The following is a 24491-nucleotide window of genomic DNA, read 5'->3' as shown; positions in this document are numbered from 1 at the left end:
CAGACATGCTTGGGAACAAAGCACACGTCTCCCACCCGATCAAAGGCTTTACTGACAAACATCGCTTTCACAACGAGTTGCTGGACAGGAGGGAAGATACCCGAGGACAGGGAGGCTCGAGCCATAGTGTTGCCAAGGCTCTCTCTGTTCCTGGGGTGAGCTGAATCAACAGCTCTCTCCGCTCTCAGGAAGGCAGCAGTGGTGACAGGCACTCTATGGGGACTAACAGGAGGGGGAGGTTGTGGCCATGGAGCAGGCAGCATCTCACCCACCTCTCACACTGCAGACAGCTTCACTGTGAAAGCCTACAAGTAATGCAGTGCTTCAGGGGGTGACAAAAGCTCCTGGGGCCGGGACTCTGCTGACTGCTCAGCTCTTCTTCTTCTTCAGCATCTCCATGTACATTGAAAGTGATTTCTGGATGGAATCTCTCGATGTGAACTTGACAAAGTTCTGAATGTCTTCCTCCCGGTGAGCCAGCATGTGGTCCAGCACTGCCTTCCTCATCATGGACTTGGTGAGCTGACGGGCATGGTCTGCGGAGAGGACAGTGAGGATGCAGAGTGTGCATGGTCTCTGCTGGTAGCAACCAGCTCTTGCTCACTGTCATCACGTGCTGCTACCTCCAAAGCAGAGGCAGCACACTCTGAAGGGCTCTTTAGAACAGAAGGAAAAAGGCACAGGAAAACTCGATTGCCTGGAACCTGACCTGGATACATTCTCATGCAATAAATTCTGATCTCTAATCCACTGTGGAAATGACTGATCTACTGGGACTCAATAGGAGGAGTATTGCACCTTTTTCCTCCCTGTGCTGGCTGCTGGAGCTGAGGCCTTCAGCATACATCTGGTCACACACACCATGCACAGCCATGCAGCGTTAATCTGTTGCATGATGCTGCACATACATCGTAACAGTGAAAATCCCACATACTGAGGACCCAAAATTGCTTTAGCACCTACATACTATGGACATAACAAGCCGTTGCTGGCTCTGACTTACAGTCATGAACAGCACTCCCCACCATTCACACCTTCACTTCAAATGGGAGCCCCCCACACCCCCCTCAGCTCCTGTCCTTCCCACACACAGCCTTACTCCCGGATCCTGCTGCTGTCCTGGAGGCAGCATTAGCAGCAGCAGGTGCCTCCCTTACCAGGCAGAGCCAGCCATTGTGCCACAACAGCCGCCGCCTTCTCCTGCAGCTTCTCCTCCGGCACCACCTCGTCCACAAGGCCGATCTGTCGGGCCTCGGACACAGGGTGCAGCAAACCCAGCTGGAGGGAGCGTTCAGCAACTCGGTGTCCCACAGTGCTCACAAATGTGTCCTTAAACCTAGGAGAGATGGCAGGAAAAGCTTTTGCAGGTGCACAGCACGCACCCACAGCAAAGCACGCTCCCTAGCACTGGCTTTGGTTTGCATTGCAGAGTCAGACCGTAGATCAGGCACTGCACCCTCCAGCTGCAATGACCAAGAACTCTTCCAGGAAGGATGCAAAACTACACCTCAGTGGTCAATGAAAACTTATTAAAACCTCTGTCATCTCTTTGCAGGAACCTCTCTGTGACACCAGACATGAAAGACACTGGCATACCAGAAGGGAGCCACAATGCCCAGCTGGGCTTCATTCAGACCAATGACGTATTTGGGGTTCTCCACCATGATTCTGTAGTCACACGACAAGGCAATGAGACATCCTCCAGCTGGGCTGGATCCCTGGCAAGGAGAAGGAAGCAATGAGTTCAGGTCAGCCCCCACGCTCCAGCTATGATCACCCATGCACCTGCAGCAGCATTGCTGTTTGCTCCAGAACAGAGAAGACAGCGACAGAGCTGCTAAGGATAACACAGACTCTCCCCAAGGCTCCAATCTGACTCAAAACTGCCACTAAAGATTTCTGATGTGCTTGCTAGATTCTATCCTTACATTTTTGCTTCTCTTTGTTTCTAGAAGTTTAAGTAACTGCTCTGCTCCCATTGAGTTTCGCTCTGTAGTTCAGAGACAGCTGCAGAGAAAACACCGCCTGGGTTACAAAACCTGCAGAGATTTGTTATGGCATTTTCTTATGAGCCTGTGACCCTCGTTGCCATCTACAAAACTTCAATTTCAGCCACAATTCAGTGCCTGCTTAACCCTGCACGGGATGCCTGTGGGAAGCTGGTCAGAGACCCAGCTATCTTCAAAGACAGACACAGAGCCATGAGCTGCTAAAGCAGCATTGCACTGAAGAATGAAAACAAGGCACTGAGTGGGTAACACCTTTAGGAACCCTGCAATTCAAAGTGCATTTCCCTGCTGGGCCACAATTCTGGCAGGAGGAAAACAAACCGGACAGAAAAGAATATGTTAAGAATGTGCTCCATTGCCCAGCTTCCAAAGCACTGCTGTCCAAAGGGCAGAGGCCAATTATTTGCAGTGCAGCACAGCTCCCACCCAATCCCCCCCCCTGCAGCTATAAATGCAGTGCAATGTCCAGGCAAACAAGCCCAGGTAACTCCCATGAGTGTGAATTAGTGAACAGCGTGTACGTGACGGGCACACAGCCCCACACATCCCAACGCTGTGTTCGTTCCAGCAGTGACAAGGCTGGTTTGGGGGCTGACCCTGCACACGCAATGACAACACTGCACAGCAAGCAGCAGAGCACACAGAGCAGCCAGGAAAGCAGCTGTGAAGGACTTGCATTGATTGCTGCGACTGTCACCATGTTGGAGCCGTACAGCCGGATCCACATCTCCTGCACAGCCCTCCAGAACTCAACGTAGTGCTCCGTGCTCTTCCCACACATCTCCGTGATGTCCAGGCCTGCTGAGAAGATCCTGGGGATGGCCTGGAACCAAGACAATCCAAACATCACTGAGAGGCAAAGCGCCCTGCAGCACACTGCCACGGCAGGGCAGCACGCACCGAGGTGATGATCAGAGCCCGGCAGGCCCGGTCGTTCTCCAGCTTCTCCAGGCTTATGCAGAACTCGGTGAGGAAGTCCAGGCTGAGGCTGTTGACCTGAGGGTTCTTGAACTTCATCGTGGCTATGCCTGAGCCGTGGTAAACACAGAGGTATCAGAAACCCCACGGCAGCGCAGCACACACCGCTCACACACCTGCTGTGCTCGGAATTCTATCTGCCTTCTTGCTTTCCCACTCCACTCAGATCCCATCTTTTCTCTCCTGGTTCTTCTGAAGGCCTCCAGCCCCTCACCCTTCCCACAGCCCTCCCAAGGCCTTGAGCCCAGGGCAGGCCCTACAGGAGGGGCCCAGAAGCCCAAGGAGACCTTGGGAACCATCAGGCAGAGGGGACACAGCGCCGTGACAGCCACTCTCAGGGCACAGAAACCCCACAGCTGCTCCCTGGAGGACAGCCTGCCTCGACCCACAGCAGGGACCCCATGGGAGCTGGGGGGGCTCTGTGGGTGCGGTGACGCTGTACCTGAGCTCGTGTCCAGCTCCACCAGGATCTTGTTGTTGCTGAAGGCTCGGCGCTGGGCAGGAAGGAGGGCGGGGGGCTGCCAGGCAGCTGGGCCCCAAACCTGGGGGCTGCTGCAGGGAAACCGCACACCTGGGGGAGAATGGGGGGGGGGGCAGGGGGACACCGTGAGCACTGCGGGGGGACACGGGGACACACTGCAGGGGATACGGGGACACTGCAGTGCACAGGAGGTGACAAGGCAGGAACAGGGACGTGGTGCAGGGACACGATGCAGGGACTGACACGGTGCAGGGACACGGGGACACCCGTTGTTTGGGGGCCGGGGGGAAGCTGGGACACCGTGCCCCATAACAAGGAGACATGCGGCAGCCCCGACACGCTGCGAGAGGACACGTGGGGACACGAAGGAACCGGATCGAGGATGTACAGAAACGGGCCGTGGGGTAGAGCCCGTGGGGACGGTCCCGCTCGGCCCGGCAGCAGGAGACACGAGAACTCAGCCCTGCAAGGGGACAGACCGGCACAGCCCGGCCGTGAGGGACGCACCTGACCGAGCGACCCGCCGGGCCAGAATCATCGCCGCCGCCGCCATGTTCTCCGGGAAGGTCAGGCGGACGAGGGTAGGCGAAAAGCCACGCCCCTTGTGATTAAGCCACGCCCCTTGTGATTAAGCCACGCCCACTTTCATGTAACCACGCCCCCTTTGGTTCTCAAGCCCCGCCTCCAGCCGGCACAGCGGCACTGCAGTGCTGCCGCCTCGTGGTGGCGGGAGTGAACTACAGCCGGCCGGCACTGCTCCGTGCTGTACTGCACTGCTCCGTACTGCTCTATACTGCACTGCACTGCTCTGTACTGCACTGCTCTATACTGCCCTGCCTTACTTCCCCACCTGCTCTGCAGCCCCCAAACCTCCCGCCGTGCCCCCCCGCACTGTTCCCGTCGCACTGTCCCCATGGCCGCCCCCGCAGGCGCAGCTCAGTACCGCCGCGCTCTCTGACAGCCGTGGACTACAACTCCCATGGTGCCCCGGGGCGCGATAGTCGCGCCTGATGACGTAGTGCTCACGTGACGCCGGCGCGCGTCACATGACCGGCCGGTGAGGCGGGGGCCGCCGGAGCCTTGTCCCGCAGCCGGCCCGCATGGCCAACGTCGCCAAGAAGGTGTCGTGGTCCGGACGCGACCCTCGCGACGACGAGGACGAGCGCGCGGGGGAGCACACCCCGCTGCTCAACGGCACCGGGCCCGGCGCGGCGGGCGGCGGGCGGCAGGTGAGGCGGGATGGGGCGGGCCGGGGTGGGCCGGGGTGGGCCCAGGGCACGGCTCAGAGCGGCGGGCTCGGTAGTGAATCGGAGGAGAAGCGCTCCTGTAGAGCTTCTGATCTGGAGGGAGAAATAAGGTCATCCAGCAGCACCGCGTGTATCACTGCACGCTGCCTTTACACATCACACGGTGGGGACTGCAGGTCTGAGGCACGGCAGGGGAGGATGAGCCGGATCTCTTGGCTGGGGGTCGGTTCGTTTCCGTGAGTAGCTTTGAAGAAGCAGCAGGGACTGAGTGAGACCTGGCCCTGCTGGTCTCTGTGTATCGCCACGGTGTCCCGTGATGGTCCGGCTGCTGACAGATCGCTGTGTGCCGTTTCCCTTAGCAGAGCACTGTGAGTGCTGTACTACGGCTCTCAGCACGAGGTGGGGGTGATGGGCAGCAGGGGGGCACTGACCTGGCAGCACAGCTGGGATCGCCCCTCAGTGTAGCACGGCTGCTTCTCACCATGGATGGTCCTGTGACCTTGATGCCATACAGCTCAGAAGGGCCCTTTGTGGCTCTGTATTGCTATGAGCATGGCCATATGTGGATGTGAGGAGGAGAGCAGGGCTCTGGCAATGTCCTCATATCCCCATACCTGTCTGTGGCCAGGTTACACCAATAGGAACCAGCTGGATGCCATGACAGCACGGTATCAGGCAGGGGGTACTGAGAAGTGGAGACAGGACTGCTTTGGTGGAGGGTGAAGCTGTTTTTGTCATGGGAGACTTTCTCTGTGGTCATGACAATACAGCAGAAATGGCACCAACTGGGGCTTCTTCCCTTTCTTGTATGTTCTTTTAATGGAAATGAAAGTGATTTTAAAATGACAAAAGGAAATACGGGTCTGTAGTTCCCCAAGTTCCCCAGCTACCTTCGGTGAGCGAATGATAATTGATGGATGAGAGGTGAGAGTGCTGCTTGATTCAATGTGTGTGTCTCTGATGACAGAGGTGTGCTGCAGGGATGTGCTCGGGCTCTCTGTTCTGGGGCTTGCTGGCTTGGGAGGAGTTGAGCACGGTGCCAGGGCTGGATCAGCCTTCATCCCATCAGACCTGGCTGTGCTGCGATGCAAAGCGCTGCCTGCACATCTGAGCATCGCGTGCCCCAAGGCGTGGGTTGCCCTCCTCCCACATGGTCAAGTTGCATGTAATGTATTGATTTTCAAACTGGAAGGTGGGTGGATGATTTCAGTAAGAGCAGCCAAATCCCATCATTAGCTTCAGGTGTTTAAATTTTCCTGTCCCTCGCAGATGCATTCTGTATGTGTGCTACCGTGCTTTGACTTTGAGATCTGTGCAGTGCTTATGCTCCTGAGGGTGGGCAGGGGGTTGTTAGCCTATGGGACTGCTCATATTCCCCCATGTACCATGGTAAGCTGTCTGGTGGTGTGGCTTGGAGGGGCAGGAGTCATCTTTTTCCACCCTTGAGCAGGGCCAGGAGGGTCCTGGAGGCTGAAAGCCATCTTCCTTCCTTCCTCTTGCTTATGCAGTGCAGGCTCCTGGTGTGGTTTGTGCACGGCGCTTTATCTCACTGATAACAAAGCCACGTGCATTCAGAGCTTGTTAGCGAGGAGCAGGGTAGTGATAAGAGAACTGCTCATGGGAGGGCACTGTGTCCCTGGGGGGTGGCTGTGGGTGATGTCCTGCAGGGATGGCCTTGCTGGCTGTCCTGCAGATGGGCTGCGGAGCAAACGCTCTATTTGTGGTTCTTCAGAGTCCAGTTAGCAAGGCACTAAAAGGCTGCTGTGCACACAGGCGGTGTTTGCTCTATGGCTGTTCTAGATAGCCTTGTTTGAAGTCGTTCCTCTATTCACAAACCAGTGTCGTGCTGTGATCACTGCTCTGGGACACGGCACTGCTGTGATGGGCTTTCCCTAAGCAGTCATTCTCTTGCTGCAACTCTACTGCTTCCTGACCTATGGATATAGGGCCTTGAGGGATGTGTGGCCTTATCTCCTCTGTAACCCCTTGTCAGGTCACTGGGACAGCATGAAGATCTCCCTGAGCCAATGGGACTGCTGAGGGCTGGGTGGCATTGCCCATCCAGGTGGGAAGGTCCCAGGTGTCCCCATGGGGGATGGGACAGGAAAGCTGGTGGTCTGTCTGCATCCTCTGGGTTCTGACAACAGTGTGTGATGTTGCAGGGGAATAAATGCATGGCAGTCACACCGACATCATATGTGCCTGGGAACAGCAGGCTGTGCTTGGCAAGCACCCAGGCTGGGGTCATGCTGAGAACACGCACAGATAATCCTCTGTCTGTGCCCAGTCGTCCCATTTTCCCCATTCCTCATATGGAAAATGGGTGCTGATGGAAAAAGCCTTTTCCTGTTCTTCCAGCATGTGATCCCTGTGCTGGCAGGATGGAGCCAGCTGTGCCCTAAGTGTGCTCAGCCCATCTGAGTGCTGCCTGCTGCCAGGACTCAGGACGAGCTGGGAGGGACTCTGTGTTATACAAGCAAGATGTTTTCAAATGTAACACAGAGTTCAACTTCAGGTCTGACTGCAATTCCTTTTCCTTTCTTGTTTGTGTTCCAGTGCTCCATAATCTCTTGGGGAGCTGGCTGATGCCTACGTAAGCTCTCCCTGCTCTCATGTGTCCCCGCAGGGTGACAGCGTTGGTCTGCCTGCCTCATAGGAGTTGTGCTGGTGCTGAGCAGGTGCCAAAGGGTTTGGGAAGTGGGGACAAAGCCCACCCCCAGGTCAGGAAGTAAATGAGAGTGTGGAGCAGATGGGGAAAAGGGAAAATAGGTCAGGCTGCAAACACAAAGGGGTATTCACTGCAGTGACGTGCATGGCTCCTGCTGCTCTGGTCTGCATGTTCCAGGCAGGATCTGTGGGGATTAAAGCAGGAGGGGCTCTATCTAGGATCTGCAGCTTGCAGGCCCCTGCAGAGAGGGGCTGCCCTGCTGGGATCCTCCTATTGCTCTCCAGTGCTCCTTTATTCTCTGGTCCTTCAGCTGTTTGGGAGCAGAGCTGTCAGAGGGGTGAGGCTGCAGAGGGGAAGATGTGGATGTTGAGAAATGGTGTTTGGGCTGTTCTTAGCAGCAGTGATGCTCTCACGTCCTTGCATGTCCCCATGTTTCACAACAGTAGTGGGTGAGGGCAGCTCACTTGCTGCTGCTGGGGCTCTGTGTGCACCTCCTGGCTGGTTCAGCCTGAGCCCAAGCCAGCCCTAGCCCAGAAAAATCCCCAGACCCTTATGTTGTGCAATTGTGCTGCTCATAACAAGCCCAAGGGCTCACCAGGGAAAGGAGAACCTTCCTGGCACTGTTCTGGGTGCTGCTGAGCAGTGCTGGTGTCCCTGCTGGTGCACGCTGTGCTGGCAGCCAGCCTGAGCACTGTGCTGTGTCCTGTGCACTGAGGGTTTTGAGGGAAGTGAATGTGCTGATGTGCTCATCTCCCTGTCTGGGAGCCCTCCTGCAGAGCAGGTGGAGGAACAAGAAGTGCCATAGGCCATCCCTTATTGCTGCCTGGCTGAGGAGTAGCTCTGACTGCTTGGGGGGGGGTCTGTCGCCCTTCCAACGCTTCACACAGCTCCTGGGCAGCACTGGAGCTTGGCAGAGAGGCACAAAGGGTGGACAAACACAAACTCTGTCCTTCCATGGGGATTCCATGCATGGAAGCACTCTGGGGCACAGGACCCAGCCTGGGCCGTCTGTTGGTGGTGCGTTCAAGAACTGACTTCGTTCTTCCTTCTCTTTGTAGTTCACTCCTTCCTCCTTCCTGCGCCCTGGGCAGCTGAGCAATGTGGATCTTAATGAGGACATCCGTGAGCTGGTGAGTGGCACTGAGAGGGGATGTGACTGCTTCCCTGCTGTGAAATAACCCATGGGGATGCTCCCAGGGCAGCAGGGTTGGCCATGGGGCACCATGAGCACTGCCCTTTCTCCCCCATCCTGCTCCTGCGTGGCCATCCTTGGGTCTCGAGTGCTGCAGTGATTGAGAGGCATTTCTGTTGCTGGTTCCAGCTGGAACACTTGTGACTGAGTTGCTGTAGCATGTTTTAATGCAGTGTTTTGGAGGAAAGGCTGCCCCAGTTCTGTATGTAGCTGCAGTGCAGGACTGGAAGAAGGGCATGTGATGCCAGTGGGGCCCCTCCTGCAACCCCAGTAAATGCCCTAAGTCAGAGCTGGGAGAAGCTTGTGTGATCAAAGGCATTTTGAGACAGAATTTAGTTTCTACTCAAAAACACAGACCTGCTTGAAACAGCTCCTTGCTTTAGGCCAAAGGAATTTCCCACTGAGGTGAAATGTTGACCTCCATTGGGAACACAGAGCTGCTCTGATTTATTGCTGGCTGAGCAGAACCTCTGCCTGCCTGGTCCCTGCTCTGCTGTACTTGTGGCTTCCCATGGGACACATCCTGCTTGGGGTCTGAGCTGACTTAAACCTGCACACGCTGACCAGTGGGAAAGTGCCCTGGGTCCTGGGCACTAAGACTGTTCTCCCTGTGGTCCTTCCTGTGCTTTCTGGGTGTTCATGCAGTAAAACCAACACCAAGGCAGCATTATGGCATGAGTGCTTCTGTGTCAGTTGCTGGTTGCCCTCAGGGAGGGAAATAGGGGCCCTGTCAACCTGCACGTCATGTCTCACAGGAAACAGAGCTCCCCCGGCCGTATCCCAACGAGATCCCTCACAATGAGAAGCTCCTATCACTCAAGTATGAGGTATGTGTGTCCCTGCTTCTTCCTCAGCTCTGCTGCTGCCAGCTGCCCTCTGTGAGGCATGGGCAGCGGAGAGCTCTTGAGTGAGGGTCTCAGATTGGCCCTCCCTTGGCGTAGGGGTCTTCCTTAGCATTAGACAGTAACAGCATCTCTCTTCTCTGAGCTAGAGCTTGGACTATGACAACAGTGAAAACCAGCTGTTCCTGGAAGAGGAAAGGAGGATAAACCATGCGGTGAGCCCTGCCACGACCTGCTGCACACTGACACCATTCAACCACTGCTCCCTCCATGCCAGGGGAATGTGGTGCTCAGCAGCAGTGCTTGAGCTGTGTGGTCTGATGGGTATCCACCAGTTTGCAATGGGCAGGGTGGCCAGTTCTGCAGGACCCCATTGTGGCACAAGGGAGGGATGAGGAGCTCGCCTGGGTGCTGTGGTGATATTGCTGGACTGGGTGGAGATACATGGAACACCTGCAGTGGGGAAGGCCCTACCTTGGGGGCTTTGGGAGCTAGAACTGCAGAAAGAAAGAGCAGGAGAGTGTGCTGAGAGGCTTGATGGAGGCAGGCAAGATGGGAAAGCTTCTCTTCTAACCAGAGATCCCTTGGAGGGACAACGGCACTGGGGGCTGCCTTGAAATAGGTCAGGCTTTACAGTCCTATGCCAAGCATAGGATAAAGAGGGTTGGGACTTGATTGGGAAGGTGGCCAGGTGGGCAGGAGCCCATCTTGATGCACACTGGGGGCTGTGGATGTGCGGTTGGGCAGCAGTAGATTCTGATGGCTGCTTGTTTGTCTGTCAGGCCTTCCGGACAGTGGAAATCAAGCGCTGGGTCATCTGTGCCATGATTGGCATCCTCACTGGCCTCGTCGCCTGCTTCATTGACATTGTGGTGGAGAACCTGGCTGGTCTGAAGTACCGTGTGGTGAAGGACAGTATCCTTGCATGGAGCTGAGGCCTCCAGGAGCCACTGGATCTGTGTCCTCTGCTCCTGGTGGCAACAAGAAGGATGTTGGAGGAGAGGGCAGCTTCCTCCTGGGCTTAGTGCACAGGTCCTGCTGCTCTCAGCACTGCTCTGAGGGTGCTGCCTGCTTCCAAGTGCTCCAGTCAATGCACTCTGCACACCCCAGCCCCAGGAGCTCCATGGTGAAGCTTTGTGATGGTGGGAGGGATATTCCTGAGCTGATAGCAGCCTTTCCTTGATCCTCCTCCACAGACATCGACAAGTTCACAGAGAAAGGGGGCCTGTCTTTCTCTTTGTTACTCTGGGCCACTCTGAATGCCAGTGTGGTGATGGTGGGCTCTGTTATCGTTGCTTTTATAGAGGTGAGGGTTTGGAGGCTGCCTGTGTGGGGTACTCCTGTAACATCCATCAGATGCGTTCCTGATGAATTGCACCTCTGCAGCCCAATGCCTTGGTGCTGACTGGAAACATCTGTGCTGTGAGGTTTCTCCTCAGGTTTCAGGCTGTCAGGATGTGCTGCCCTTCATTTGCAGCTCCTGCTACCTGGGGCGGGGGAGGTGGCAGAAGAGCATGCTTCAGTCTTGGATGCAGGTGCAGCTCTTGCAAACTAGGTCAGTTCATGCAAGCCCTGAACTGGGCTCAGCCTCTTTGCTTTGCAGTTTTGCGAGCATCTAAGGTGAGCTGGCAGGTTAGGTGTTCCAAGACACACTCAAGAGGAAAAGCCAGAAACTGGTGGCTGACTGGTGATGTTGGGGGGGCAGGTTGTGGCTGAGAGGGGCAGTGACCCCCTGCAGGTCTGCAGCAATCTCCTTGTTGCTTTGCCCTTGCTCTCTGGCAAAACTTTCCCTGGCCACCAACCATGAGCCTTCTGCAGGGGACGCCCTTATGTTCTCCTAGAACTTGCTGACTGTATCTGTTTTCCCTTTGGGGCAGTGTGTCTGAGGGGGCACAGCAAGTGCCTCTCAAGAGCTTGTAAATAAGCTTTGAGTCTCCTCAAGGACATGCTTGACATGGGCTGTGTTTAGGGACAGGGTAAAGTGGCCAGCACGTCCCATGTATATGATACATCCTGTATGTGATAGCTACTGCCACCTTCCTGTTCCTCACAGCCCGTCGCAGCTGGCAGTGGCATTCCCCAGATTAAATGCTACCTCAATGGTGTGAAGATCCCACATGTTGTCCGCCTCAAGGTAAGAAGTGGGAGCTCATGGGATGATTGCCTACTGCATGGGCTGGGCTGGAGCAAACATGCTTCATTCCTTTGCCGTAGGGCATTCCCTGTGTGTGCTGTGGCAGCGATGGAGCTGTGCTTGCTGCAGCAGCCTGGGGTGCTCCTGTCACCCTCATGATGTGCTGTGCCTCTTGCTTTGTCTTGCAGACCCTGGTGATCAAAGTCTGCGGGGTCATCCTCTCAGTGGTCGGTGGCCTGGCTGTTGGGAAGGTGAGCAGCTCTCTGTTATGCTCCTGGCATGTTGTTATCTGCTGTTGGCATGCGTGCCACAGCCCTGTGCTGGGGGTGGGGGACTGGTGGCCCTGCGGTGACTCCCCAGTTTTACTCCCTGCCAGTCCAGTGTGTGGCTTAGCTGAGTGCAGAAGAGCAGCAGCCTGTGAATGTCAGTTGGGGGAGCACAGGTGCCACGCTCGGACCTGGCTGACCTGCTAGGGCTGAAGGCAAGGAAGGTGGTCTTTGCAAGCTCCTGTCTGCTCAGCCAGAGTGAGTGCTGGTGGGAACAGAAGCCATTTGCTAGAATGAGGATCTGGGTTTGGGGAAGAAATTGCAAGGTCTGTATTGTCTAAAATCCTCTATCACTAGACCTGCAGAGACAGAGCTGGTGCAGGTATAGCATCCAGCTTCTTCACGGCCATTATGCAGGGATCAGCATCCAACCTTCCCCAGCTCTAGCGGTTCCTCCTTCCATGGTCTGACTCCACTCTCCTGCCCATAGGAAGGACCGATGATTCACTCTGGAGCTGTGATTGCTGCTGGCATCTCCCAGGGAAGATCCACATCTTTGAAGAGAGACTTCAAGGTTGGTGCTCAGGGCAAGGAGTTCTGCTGCAGGCAGTGTGCTCTGTGCTCAGCCTGGCTGCCCTTCCTGGTGTCAGAGTCCAGCCAGGTTGTGAGCTGGTGCAGCTCTGACTCCCCTGGGGAAGGTGCTCAGTGAGAGGGAGAGAGCTGTGGGCTCCATCTAGTGCCACCTGAATTCCATCCTGTGATGGTGCCCGAAATAGCTCTGTGGGGGGTTCTGCTGGTGGCAAGGGGTTATATCTGTGTCTCCTCTGATCTCATGCCTTCGGCCATGCCTGAACCTACCTTCACTTTGGTATTTCAGATCTTTGAGTACTTCCGCAGAGACACAGAAAAAAGGGACTTTGTCTCAGCTGGAGCTGCTGCTGGCGTCTCTGCGGCATTTGGTGCCCCTGTGGGTATGTGTCTCAGCTCAGATGCTGAGCAGTGCTGCACGCATCTGTCAGGGGGCTGCTCTTGCCTGCAGGGATCTGCACAGGGCACTGCAGGAGTCTGGGCTGGGAGAGCCCCATATTTAGTTCCAGGCTCAGATGCTTGCTCAGAAGCCCAGAGGTTGGGTGTTGCATGGTAGGAATCTGTAAGCAGCCCAGTCTGGTGTGCTGCCAACCTCTGCCAGTTCCAGGACTGACAAGGGAAACTGTGGCTGCTCTGTGGTAGTGCCATGAGCCTTCCTGTAAAGTGCCTGCCACTCCTCCAAGCTGTCCTGCCCTGCTGTGCCCATCTTGGGAAGAGAGGAGGTGGTTACCTGTCTCTGATCCTAAATGTTGCTTCCCCAGGATGAAGGGGAGGCAGTGAAGGGGCTTTGCTGCAAGCAGTATATCAAGCCTGTTGGGCTTGTCTGGTCCTTTTGCTTGATCGTGTGAGCTGGGATGGATTTGGCTGCCTTGGCTGGTGCTGAGAGGTGAGAGTCTGTGGCACTTGCCTGTTGTGAAGATGTTTGTGTCTTGCACTTGCAGGGGGTGTCCTCTTCAGCTTAGAAGAAGGAGCTTCCTTCTGGAACCAGTTCCTGACATGGAGAATCGTAAGTGCTGCAAAGCAGAAGCAGAAAATTAAAGCAGGCCTTAATCCAGTTAATACAGGGTGTGCTGGCACTGAGGCATCATCTTTTCCCCTGTGCCCTGAGGCTCTGTGCCCCACAGCTGTGTGCCTCTTTTCATCCTTGCCCTGGGCAGCCGTGTAATGCATGGCAGGGATCAGAGCATCCCAGATCCCCTTTTAGCCCCCAGGGGCTAAATTGGAGTCTGGCTGAGTGTGAGGTCTCATTTCCTGCAGCTCCCAACCCCTTTTGCAAAGGAGCTGCCACAAGGCAGTGGAGGAGTGAGAGGAGGAGTGAGCCCATGCTTGGTGTAACCTGCCCAGAGCGCTGCCATGGGGAATGTGACCACTTGTCCCCAGCACATCCTGGGTGTCAAGTCCATTGGGGGATATTTTAGGATAGTGTGGAAGGAGCTGGGCTGGATCTGTCCAGCAGTAACTCTGTGCTTCACCTCTTTCTAGTTCTTTGCCTCCATGATCTCCACGTTCACTCTGAACTCTGTCCTGAGTGTTTACCACGGCAATGCTTGGGATCTGTCCAGCCCTGGGCTCATCAATTTTGGCAGGTTTGATAGCGAGGTAAGCCACAGATTCTTCTGCTGGGGAAGTCAGAAGCAGCTCGGGGGTTCTGGGACATTGGTCTCTATTAAAATGTTGCCTGGGACAGGCTCTGGGGTCTGGCTGGATCCCAGCTCCACCAGTGTGAGCCGAAGGTGTTACTGCAGCCACTGCTGGGTCTGGGTGCTAAGGAGTGTTCAGGGCACATCCTGGGGCTGCTCTAGGAGCTGCCCACTGGCTCAGGCTCGTGCTGCCACAGACAGACAGTGACCGTCAGTCAAACGTCCATATGATCTGAAACCTGTCTCTTGTTTGCAGAAAATGGGATACACGATCCAGGAAATTCCTATCTTCATCTTTATGGGAGTGGTTGGTAAGGGAGCTCTGCTCTTTCAGTCCAATTAGTACGAATAATTCCCTCTGTTCTGTCTGGGCCTGAAAAAGCTTCAGGATCCACTTTTGTGGGGGGAGTGGAAAATCCATTAACTCAAGAGCAGAGGCTGTTTGTGGAATTTATGGAGGTGAGAGCAGGATCCAGGGCCAGCCCTCACCCTTGTAGCAAAGGAGAGACCATGTAATCCTGCAAAGTCCTCGGTGGGGTCGGAATGTTGCAGTCATGGGCAGCCCCGTGCTGCCGCGTGTCCTGGGGCAGCCAGTCATGCTGAGTGTGTCATCGTTGTCTCTCTGAGCTTCCCTTTTTCTCTTGGGTCTTGTGTGACCGTAGGAGAACCTGAGACTTGTGTGCTGACTCTTCCCTTCTTTCTGCTGACAGGTGGGATCCTGGGGGCTCTGTTCAATGCCCTGAATTACTGGTTAACGATGTTCCGGATCAGGTAAGAGCTTGTGGGTAGCCAAGGTAATTCAAATGGGTTGGCTGACATTTTCTGTGCTTCCTGGTTGTGATGTTCCCAGCCAAAGCCAGACTGTAACCTCATGCATAACAACAGCAGCCCCTGGAAGCTGACAGATAAAGATGCCACGTGCCTCTTGCTGCCTGCACCCAAGGCTTTGACCCACAGCATCCTACCTTTGCTGTGATCCTGCTAAGTATTTATCCTTAGTGACCTGGCTGCTCAAACAAGTGCAAGTACTGTGTAAGACATGATTGCTACATGAGAGCAGCAATAGATTGCTGCTGAACCACAGCAGAGCCTGCTCTGGCACAGCCATACTTGCCACCAGCATTTCAAACCCCAGAACCAGCCATGAGATGTCAGAGGGGGGTGACCTGTGGCAGCAGAAAAGCTGGTGAAGGGTCTGCAGCATCTCCCAGGGCATCACTCCTCCTGGGGTGAAGCTTACTGAGCTTGGCTCTCTGCTGCTCTCCCTTTCCTGGCACAGCCTTCCATTCCCTGCAGCCTGTAAGGCTTGCTGCATCTTGCCACTGGCACCCTTGGGTGCTGCTGGGGCGGAGCTGGGCTTACTGCTCTGCTCCCTTTCAGGTACATCCACAGGCCTTGCCTCCAGGTGATTGAGGCCATGCTGGTTGCCGCAGTGACAGCAGCTGTGGGCTTTGTCATGATTTACTGCTCCCGAGACTGCCAGCCCATCCAGGGGAGCTCAGTGGCCTATCCTCTGCAGGTAGGAGATGCTGGTGAGCTACACCTGGGGTTAGGGCTACCCTGAGGCTGAGCAGGGGAGTGAGACCCTGCTGGAGTTTGTGGCCCTGGGCCTTGCTGGTTCTCCTGCAGCCGCTGCCTTCTGCTCTGGATGGAGCTTGCCGTAACACTCATCTTAGAGATGTGAGCCCCAACTGGGCTGTAGTGTTGCTTTGCTCAAGTCTCTGTCACCAGCAGCACAGTAACTGGATGGAAGTGCTGTGGCATTGGTGTACTTGCTGTGTGTAGTCCCCCACCTCTGCACACAACTCGAGCATGGCAGCTTGCCCTGCAGTGGGGCAGCCCACAGCTGCCACTTCTAACTCTTTCCTTCCCTTCCAGCTTTTCTGTGCTGATGGAGAGTACAATTCCATGGCAACTGCCTTCTTCAACACACCTGAGAAGAGTGTTGTCAACCTCTTCCATGACCCTCCAGGTCTGTGTGCAAAGTGAATGCTTCCTTGAAGATCAGAGCAGGACAGAATGTGTGCATAGAGGCTGACCTGTTCTGTTGTTGCTTGTGGGATGGGGTGAGGTGTGATTAGTGTGGGGTCCAGCAAAGCACTGTATGGGGTTATAGACAGTGGCTGTTGTGGCTACCAGCTCCTGAGTAACCATGCAGTGCTGCAAACAGAAGGTGCTGCTATTCCTTTGCTGTCGCCATACACTTCAGGGCAGATCTGCTCTGAGCCTTGTGCTGGCTGTAGGACATGATGCTGTGATGGGTGTAGCAGTGATCTGGTCTTTCTACCAGCAAGCAAACTCAGATCTTGACAGCAAAGCTGCTCCTTCCTTGCTACCCAAGGAGACGTCAGTTCCTTTGCTGCAGCAGAGGGCAGGAAGGGTGGGTGCTGTGTTTGGAGGCACCGTGAGCTCAGTCAAAGGGCTCTGCCTTCAAGGCTGCCTGCAGACAAGGAATCAGTTCTGTCTGTGCCTGTTTGCAAGCTGTCATTCTGATCTGTGTGGGAGCGTGTCTGACCCTTGCTTAGTCCCTAGAGTCCATCCTGGAAATATCTCTGGCTGGTTTCTCACTTAGCAGGGCCTCTTGCCCCTGAATGACTTTACCTTCTGGGTAGGTTGCGAAGGTGGATTTTGGAGTTTGGATTTGTATGAAGAATGAAATCTGGCTTTTAGACTCCAGCTCCTATTTCCTTTGGACCCCATGTAATGATAAAGTGTGCTTTGCTCCCCTGGGGTTGCTGCCTTGATCTCCCAGCTGTTCTGGGACCAGTTCACCAGTGCCTCTGCCCACCAGACCTTGTCCCCCAGTGCTGTTGGTCCCTCAGGGCTTTGCAAAGTTTGTCACGTTGCCCTGCAAGAGGGGCTGCTGGCTGCTCTCCCATGGCTGTGGTCCCCTTCAGGCTGTGGGACTGGTACTGATTCTGTGCTCTCTTCCCATCCCAGGTTCCTACAACCCCATGACACTGGGCATGTTCACCTTGATGTATTTCTTCCTGGCCTGCTGGACGTATGGCCTCACGGTGTCTGCAGGTGTCTTCATCCCCTCCCTGCTGATTGGTGCTGCCTGGGGACGGCTGTTTGGCATCTCGCTGTCCTACCTGACCAAGGGCTCGGTGAGTGCTTGATGAGAAGGGGCAGTTCAGCTCCTCACTGACTTCCTTTGCTGCTGACCTGGCTGCATGTGCAGGCAGTGGGCATGGAGCTGGCTGAGAGCCTGGCACGGTGGTCTGGAGAAGTGTGGGGTGGTTTGATTCCACACTTGATGTTCTCCTTAGCAGTATCTGGGCTTTTCCTTTACCCTGACGGAGCCCTGTTGACATATGGGCTGTGCAGGCAGCTTCTGGCATGCTCTGCTCCTTCAAAGGTTGCGTTTGAGGCCAGGGCACTGCTTGTTATCTCTTGTGTGCCCTGCCGCCTGCAGCTCACTTGGTCTCTCTCCTGTGCTCAGATCTGGGCTGACCCTGGGAAGTACGCCCTGATGGGAGCTGCTGCACAGTTAGGTGAGTTGCTGAGTTGCCCCCCTTTGGGAGTCATGGCCACATCCAACTTGTGGCATGAGGAAAAAATGCTCTCTGCTTCTCTAATGCAGTTTTTTCCCCCTAGTTGAAATGCAGCCTGTACTGTCAGGTTAAAACCCAGCCTGACTGTCGGCTTCTTCACAGCACTACCAAGTGCTGGAAGTACTGTGGCAAAAATGAGGGCTGGGCTTGCCAAGTGCAGCTCCCGGGGCTGGAGGGTCTGCAGCCTAGTTTGGGTCTGGGAGCTCTGGCTTCCCCAAACCTGCCCTGAAGCCCTGTCACCGTGTGGGTGGCTTGCTCCTGCCTGCAAAGCCAGCAGAGGGGAGTAGTGTCCCTGGGTGGGTTGGATGTGGTGCCTATGTGAGTGTCCTGGGTTGCTGTGCAGAAACTGAGGGCTCTTGGGTTCTCTCCCCTGAGCCCCTGGTCCATCTGGGTGCTTCTTGCAGGTGGGATAGTGCGGATGACACTGAGTCTCACTGTCATCATGATGGAGGCAACAGGCAACGTCACCTACGGATTCCCCATCATGCTGGTGTTGATGACAGCAAAGATTGTGGGAGATTACTTTGTGGAGGTGAGGGCTGGATGCATTCACTGTGAGCTTGGGACTGGGTGGGAGGGCTGTGCATGAGGATTTGGGGTACTGCAGAGCTAGGGGAAGCTGTGAGGACTGGTGCTGCTGCAGAGCCTTGGGAGGAGATCCTGGGGCCTGATGCAGAGAGGAGCTGCCTCCTGGCTGTACCCCCTTGACATGTCTTCTGCTGGCACAACTCTTCTTGCAGGGTCTCTACGACATGCACATCCAGCTGCAGAGTGTGCCCTTCCTGCACTGGGAGGCCCCAGTGACGTCCCACTCACTCACAGCCAGGTAGGTGGACCAAGGATTTGGCACCTCTGGGGGCAGCCCTGGTGTCATGCTGCTGCCAGCCCAGCCCCTTCCCCAGCAGTGTGATGTCCATTCCAATGTCCCCCACACTGGGGACAGAGGACATGTCAGTGCTGAGAGCTGTGCACCTTGGGGTGGGTTTGGGGTGTGCTGCCATCTAGCTGTTTCACATTTCCCTTCCCTGCAGGGAAGTGATGAGCACGCCTGTCACTTGCCTGCGGAGGATCGAGCGGGTGGGCACTGTCGTGGACATCCTCAGTGACACCTCCTCCAACCACAACGGCTTCCCAGTGGTGGAGAGCAACCCCAACACCACACAGGTGAGCTTTGGGGGTTGTCTGTGCAAGAGCGGTGTGGGATCGTAGCCGTTGCTGCCTCAACCAGCCTTGCCTCATGCTGGGTGCTCTGTTGCAGGTGGCCGGGCTGCGGGGTTTGATCCTGCGCTCCCAGCTCATCGTCCTGCTGAAGCACAAGGTGAGTGCACAGAAACCACCTCAGGGATCAGGAAGCTGTGTGCTCCTCTGCAGAAGCTCTGCCTACCCCATGCTTCTGGCCTCTTCCCTCCCTGCCTGTGTGGGTGCCCTGGGGCTGTGGGGCTGTGTGTTCCAGTGAGCATCGTGGGGTGGTCCCTGAGGGGTCTCATTCCTCCCCAGGTTTTTGTGGAAAGGGCCAACCTGAGCCTGGTGCAGCGACGGCTGAAGCTGAAGGATTTCCGGGATGCCTATCCCCGCTTCCCCCCCATCCAGTCCATCCACGTCTCCCAGGATGAGCGTGAGTGCATGATAGATCTGAGCGAGTTCATGAACCCCTCGCCCTACACTGTGCCACAGGTAACAGCTCCGGGCCCCTCTGTGCCCCTGTCCCTATGGAACCCACCACCCCAGGGGTCAGCTGGGCACGCTGTGTCTCCCATGGCCCTGCTCTGCCTTTCAGGAGGCGTCTCTGCCGCGGGTATTCAAGCTTTTCCGAGCCCTGGGCCTCCGGCACTTGGTGGTTGTGAATAATCACAACGAGGTGAGACCCTGGGGCAGCCCGCGGGGATGCTGCTGTTGTCCCCACGTTCTGTTCACTAGTTGTGGGGCTTAACTCTGTCCCTTCCCTGGCAGGTGGTGGGCATGGTCACCCGCAAAGACCTCGCCAGGTACCGCCTGGGGAAGGAGGGACTGGAGGAGCTGTCTCTGGCACAGACGTGATGGGGGCAGAACTACCCAGCGGAGTTGTGCGCTGGCCCCCAACCCCTCTGAGACCAGGATCCTGTTTTGGTGGAGGCAGGGAGAGGACAGGGCTGGCTTGTGGAGGAGACATTGCGGTGCCTGGAGCACTGGCCCAGCCACGCTGCCCTTGCTCTCCATGTGTTGCTGCCTTCTCCAGTCTGCTGCCTCTTCTTCTCCTCTTCCTCGCTCCTTCCTCTGCTTCCCTGAGGGATCAAAATACACGGTTGGCTCTGTTAGCTCCTTGCATAGGCTCACCATGGGTTGGGTGAAGGTAGGAGCATGCCCAGGGGAGCTGACGCACCCTGCTGAGTTGGGCCCAGTCTTTCTGCCATAGTGTCTGCCCTCTGTCTCTGCTGCCACCCTGGGCCTGGCCCTGCCTGAGCGCCCCCTATGGGGATGGGAGGTGGTGGGGCTCCTCCTGCTTCAAAGGCCCTGTCCCTTCTCCCTGTGCTGCCGCCAGCTGTTGGGGTGAGCCCTGTGCCACACTCCTGCAATTCTGCTCCTCTGGCTGGAGGAGTTCCCTGCCCTGCTGTGCAATAAAAGGGCTCCTATGGTTCAGCAGCTGCTGCTTCCATCTCTTTCTTGGTTCCCTCAGCTGCTTTGCCCCTAAGAGCAAGGGGTGAGGGACAGATAGTGTTGCCATGCCTGGGCTCTAGCTGGGGAGGGGGGAAGAGGAGAACCCCCTTTTCCCTGGGGGGTGGTGGTCCTGGAATGTGGTCCCCTCTGACTCCTGCTCTCATCCAAGTCCCAGAAGTGCTGCTCTAGTGATGCTGGGTCCAAAGTGCCCTCAGCTTTGTTTCTGTACTTGCTACAATTTGGTCCAGACTGGTGCAGTAGCCTGGTTCCTGCTGGGCTGGGTCACAGGGGGAGACCAGTCTGCCTCTCCCTGGGTGAGGAGGTGAGTTTCCAGCCCTCACATCCCCCTGGTGTAACTCCTCCTCCTCTTCTGACTTCCTTTGCCTCCGTCACTGCAGGTGCTGGCCCTATCCCTGCTCCTTGCACTGCAACATTCCCTGCAGTGGCAGCACGCTGTGCTGTGCTCTGTGCTGGGAGCTGTGCAGGGCAGAGGAACGCTGGTACCTGTGAGCTTCCACTCACTTCTGTGCTGAAATAAACCCCATTTGTACTTTTATTCCGGCAGTGCCTGTCTCGTGCTTCCCTCCATCTCCTGGTGCTGTTGCTGGAGCTCAGGTCCCAGTAGTTGAACCCTAAGCCCAGGGATGGTGCTAGGGGATGTGAGCATTGCTCTGCCTGGGGATGGATGCCATGGGTTTGGGGTGCTGTATGGGGGGAGTGCTGTATGTCACCACCCTCTGGCAGGGGTGGGTGCCCAGAACCTCTTCCTGGGTGCTTTTCCCTTTCAAGGCCAACAAAGAGGCACTGTAATTAAGGGGGGGGATGCCTTGGCTGGACCCTGGTAACAGGGCTGGGTTCCAGCAGCAGCTAGGAGGCCATGGAGAAGGGGAAGGGCTGTTGTGCTGCCCTGTCCTCCAGCCTGGCTCCTGCTTGCTGGCAGCGCAGTGGTCCTGGGTCCATATGGTGCTGCTGAGTCCCCCCTGCTCAGGCTGCAGTCTATCCCTGGCTGGCAGTTGGGTGCTTTGTGAGGCCCCATGTTGCCCTTTGCCCCAGCACAGCTGAGATAAGGGGATGGGATCCACTATGATGGGCCTGCCGAGCAAACACAGACTGCTCCTCCAGCCACCGCGTGTCCCTCCTCCTCTTCCTGGAGCCAGCGGCTGAGGGGTGCTGTGCTGCAGCCTTTTGTCACCCAGGGCCGGGGATACCATGGTGAAGGACACTGCACGTGCTCAAGCCTGCGGGAGTCGTTTATTCACTCATCCCATTACCGGCTCCGACCCACTGCCTCCAGGTGTCCCATTGCCTGTGGGTTGCTCATTAACTGGGCAGTGCGTGGCCGGGTTGCAGTGGGTCACAGCCCACTATAGGGCTCAGTCTCCAGCCCTGTATGGCCCAGCACAGGTGGCAGCTCTCTCCCACTGCCCGCCAGCTCTGGCCCCGGCTCCACCGTCCAGTGTGCCAGCAGGTCACTGAAATCAGGGGTGCCGCTGTGCAGGAGGCTGCCAGGGCCCGGACCCGGCTCCCTCCAAAAGGAGGGCGGCAGTTTCCTCCTGTGCATGGGGGTGATGTGGCCATATTTTCTCTCCAGCCGCTGTGTCTTCCCGCTGGCCACCCGTGGCGCCAGGCAGCGGTGCACGCCGTACTCGAAGAGCTCGGCCAGCGGCCCCAGCCTGTGTGCAGCCCCGTGGCCACCGAGTGCCACCTCCGGCTGCGCCCGGCCAGCCCGTGCAGTGTGCCCCAGGCTGGTGTTGTGGGGTGAGCTGTGGGGCGAGCTGCAGTCCTCGGGCACGTTGTGGCCACTGGCGGCCTCCTCCCGGCCCCGCTGCCCGAAGTAGCGCTGGATGTCGCAGCTGATGAGCTCTGAGAAGCGCAGGAGCTGCAGTGTGGTCTCTGCGGCACTGGGGCCGGCCGGCTCTGGTCTGCTGCAGCCAGTTCTCTGCTCTGCTGCCTCCTCTTCGTCCTCTTCCTCCTCTTCTTCATCATCCTCCTCAGAGAGGTCGGGGAAGTCGGGCTCGGGGTGTGCAGGCAGGAGCAGGCCATGAGGGAAGGGTGAGGGCAGCCGCAGCTCAGCCAGCGGCCGGATGACGCCGGCAGCCATGTTGGTGCAAAGGGACACACTGGGGCCTGGGCTCACCCTGTGGGCAGGGACATGGCGTGAGGGCGGCACACGGCCCCATACCCCCACCCTGTCCTGCTGCTCTGCTCCACCCTGAGGCACCACAGGGCTGTGTCACACTGCGCCATGGCCAGCGTGGGGATATGGGGATGTACCCCTGTCCCTGGGATGGAGGCTACAGGGACATCTCCCTGATCCATGGGACACAGAACAGCAGGGATGTCCCCACTCATCCATAGGACACAGACCAGCAGGGCTGTCCCCACTCATCCATGGGACACAGAACAGCAGGGCTGTCCCCACTGATCCATAGGACACAGAACAGCAGGGCTGTCCCCATTAACTGCAGAGCAGTAGGGATGCCCCCAGTGAGGCAGCAGGGTGTCCCTTCCACATTGCAGGACGTGGAGCTGCACAGACATGCCCTGAGCTGCAGAGTAAGGTTAGTGTTCCCTGTTGCTCCAGGGCTCTGTGTGGCAGTGAATGGTGCTGAGCACCTCCCACCCTGGCACAGCACTGCACCCCATGGGCTGCACCACCAGGATGCTGAGCGCCATACCCAGTCCATACAAGGACCCCAAAGGTTTCCCTGTTAGGGGATAAACCTGGCCCCCTTCGGCACTGCTTTTATGGGCTCTGGCCACAGCTGAGTCCTGCCGAGCCCCTCTATGCTCACTGCAGGGCACTGTCAGCCACGTGCCCAGTTCCCTTCCACAGGCAGGTGATGGGCTCAGCTCCCGGGGCTCAGCACACCGCAGCAGCGATGCTCACTTCCAGGAAGCAGGGAGAGCAGAGCTGCAGGGGCTGCAGGGCTTTGCCCGGTGCCGCATCTCCTGCTGTGCCCTGGCTCAGCTCGGTCGGCACTCACCTCGGTGCTGCAGCCCGGCCATGCATAGGCTCCCGCGCCGTTCCCCCTCGCTGTCCCTCCACCTGGGCCTGAAGTATTTATAGCGGAGCAGCGAGCTGACGGCTGGCAAATATTTGGTAGCCGTATTGTAATAGTAGACTCGGTAAACAGAGCCAGGGTTTGCTTTAGCACCCAGCAACGGGAGAGCGGCGCGGGGAGGGACGCGGGGACGAAAGGCAGGGCTCACCTTAATGGCTCACTCGCCAGGGGATTTTCAAGTGTTGTTCCTGTAGATTCACCTATTAAATCGGCAGCCCCAGCTGCCAAACTGCCCACACACTTGTAGCGAGGGCTCTTATCTCCCCGCTGATTGGAGGTAAAATCAAGCTTTGTCAAATAGGCGTAAAATTAAATTTCATGCTATTTTGACTCCTGGAGTAGGGATCTTCTGAAGAACACGGTGCTTATCGAGAGCTGCCTGTGCAAACAGAGCTGTGGCTGTGGTGGGTGAACCCTCCTGGCTGCAGCCTCTGAGGGGTCTCACGGTGCTGCTCACCCCCCCCCCACACACACACACCCGTGCAGCTCCAGATCCCCATCTGCAGCTCCATGCTCCCTGCAGACCCCAAGATGGGTGTGGGGCTCCAGTACCAGCCCCGGGATGGAGGTTGGACTTTTTGGGGTGACAGGACACAGCAGGAAACGCACTTTGGGAGCTGGGGCTGGTGTCTCTGTTGGGCAGTGCTGGATGCAGAGAGGAGGATGCTGTTGTGGGGAGAACTAGGTCAGCCCCAGGGCAGGGGTGGCACCCAGGTGGTGGCACTGTCACTGCAGACAGGGTGCTGGGATACCCTGTGTCCCCACTATGGCCTGGAACTGTGTTGGTCCATGCAGGAACAGGGAAGTAGCAATGACAACAGAGCAGCTGATGTCTGGAGAAGGCTGTAGTCCTGCTGTGCCATTTCTGTTCTGGCACTGAGACATGATGGTGTGGCCATCCAGAGGAGTGCAGGGAACAGACAGGGGACATGGGAGAGCTGGGGGACACCCGGTGGCCAGGGACATGGGAAAACCCACAAGTGACAGCAGGAGAACACACATGGAATGGCCATTGGTCTGACTCAGTCCTGTCCCCTCTGCTGTAGCCCTTGCTGGGGCTCTAAGGTGTGACACCATGCACTGGGCTTGGGGATGGGCAGACCCTGCTCCAGAGCTGTCCTGCCCCTGCCTTGGGGGCTGACAACAGCTCCTGATCTGGCCCTGTACCCTGGGGTTGACTCTCCCTCAGT

General features: G+C 56.9%; 3 protein-coding genes across 3 annotated transcripts; 1 reads left to right on the top strand and 2 right to left on the bottom strand.

The window, feature by feature from the left end:
- Positions 1-34: 34 nt before the first annotated feature.
- ECI1 (enoyl-CoA delta isomerase 1) lies at positions 35-4077 on the bottom strand. The gene is made up of 7 exons (XM_072348836.1): positions 3976-4077; positions 3430-3558; positions 2910-3037; positions 2686-2832; positions 1597-1718; positions 1158-1336; positions 35-536 (listed from the first exon to the last, which is right to left on the bottom strand). Exons 1-7 carry the CDS (start codon positions 4019-4021, stop codon positions 370-372), a joined length of 918 nt encoding a protein of 305 aa, XP_072204937.1. The 5' UTR covers positions 4022-4077; the 3' UTR covers positions 35-369.
- A 419-nt stretch (positions 4078-4496) lies between these two features.
- CLCN7 (chloride voltage-gated channel 7) lies at positions 4497-20796 on the top strand. Its single transcript, XM_072349456.1, has 25 exons — positions 4497-4697; positions 8442-8513; positions 9331-9402; positions 9567-9632; positions 10200-10332; positions 10614-10723; positions 11471-11551; positions 11740-11802; positions 12308-12391; positions 12695-12788; positions 13347-13411; positions 13888-14004; positions 14302-14356; positions 14756-14816; positions 15426-15564; positions 15924-16017; positions 16986-17155; positions 17491-17542; positions 18007-18134; positions 18343-18428; positions 18634-18766; positions 18861-18920; positions 19100-19276; positions 19380-19460; positions 19553-20796. The coding sequence occupies exons 1-25, from the start codon at positions 4569-4571 to the stop codon at positions 19637-19639; spliced, it is 2409 nt and encodes an 802-aa protein (XP_072205557.1). The 5' UTR covers positions 4497-4568; the 3' UTR covers positions 19640-20796.
- Positions 20797-21525: 729 nt separating this feature from the next.
- Positions 21526-23379, bottom strand: PERCC1 (proline and glutamate rich with coiled coil 1). The gene is made up of 2 exons (XM_072349536.1): positions 23224-23379; positions 21526-22374 (listed from the first exon to the last, which is right to left on the bottom strand). Exons 1-2 carry the CDS (start codon positions 23247-23249, stop codon positions 21591-21593), a joined length of 810 nt encoding a protein of 269 aa, XP_072205637.1. The 5' UTR covers positions 23250-23379; the 3' UTR covers positions 21526-21590.
- Between the last annotated feature and the right edge of the window lie 1112 nt (positions 23380-24491).

Source organism: Excalfactoria chinensis, chromosome 14 (assembly GCF_039878825.1).
Source record: "Excalfactoria chinensis isolate bCotChi1 chromosome 14, bCotChi1.hap2, whole genome shotgun sequence".
In the NCBI taxonomy this organism is placed as follows: Eukaryota; Metazoa; Chordata; class Aves; order Galliformes; family Phasianidae; genus Excalfactoria; species Excalfactoria chinensis.
Note: the sequence above shows the minus strand (reverse complement) of the source record. Positions and strands in the feature narration are given on the sequence as shown.

What these genes read in the sequence shown, in the direction of transcription:
- PERCC1 (XM_072349536.1), bottom strand. Translation starts at nt 23,249, where the DNA reads ATGCATGGCCGGGCTGCAGCACCGAG. An exon ending in GGCCGGGCTGCAGCACCGAG is followed by an intron (nt 22,375 to 23,223) that starts GTGAGTGCCGAC and finishes CCCTGCCCACAG; the next exon opens with GGTGAGCCCAGGCCCCAGTG.
- ECI1 (XM_072348836.1), bottom strand. Translation starts at nt 4,021, where the DNA reads ATGGCGGCGGCGGCGATGATTCTGGCCCGGCGGGTCGCTCGGTCAG. An exon ending in CCGGCGGGTCGCTCGGTCAG is followed by an intron (nt 3,559 to 3,975) that starts GTGCGTCCCTCA and finishes ATTCTCCCCCAG; the next exon opens with GTGTGCGGTTTCCCTGCAGC. An exon ending in GGGCTCTGATCATCACCTCG is followed by an intron (nt 2,833 to 2,909) that starts GTGCGTGCTGCC and finishes TCTTGGTTCCAG; the next exon opens with GCCATCCCCAGGATCTTCTC.
- CLCN7 (XM_072349456.1), top strand. Translation starts at nt 4,569, where the DNA reads ATGGCCAACGTCGCCAAGAAGGTGTCGTGGTCCGGACGCGACCCTCGC. An exon ending in AAAGGAGGATAAACCATGCG is followed by an intron (nt 9,633 to 10,199) that starts GTGAGCCCTGCC and finishes TTTGTCTGTCAG; the next exon opens with GCCTTCCGGACAGTGGAAAT. An exon ending in GGCATTTGGTGCCCCTGTGG is followed by an intron (nt 12,789 to 13,346) that starts GTATGTGTCTCA and finishes TTGCACTTGCAG; the next exon opens with GGGGTGTCCTCTTCAGCTTA.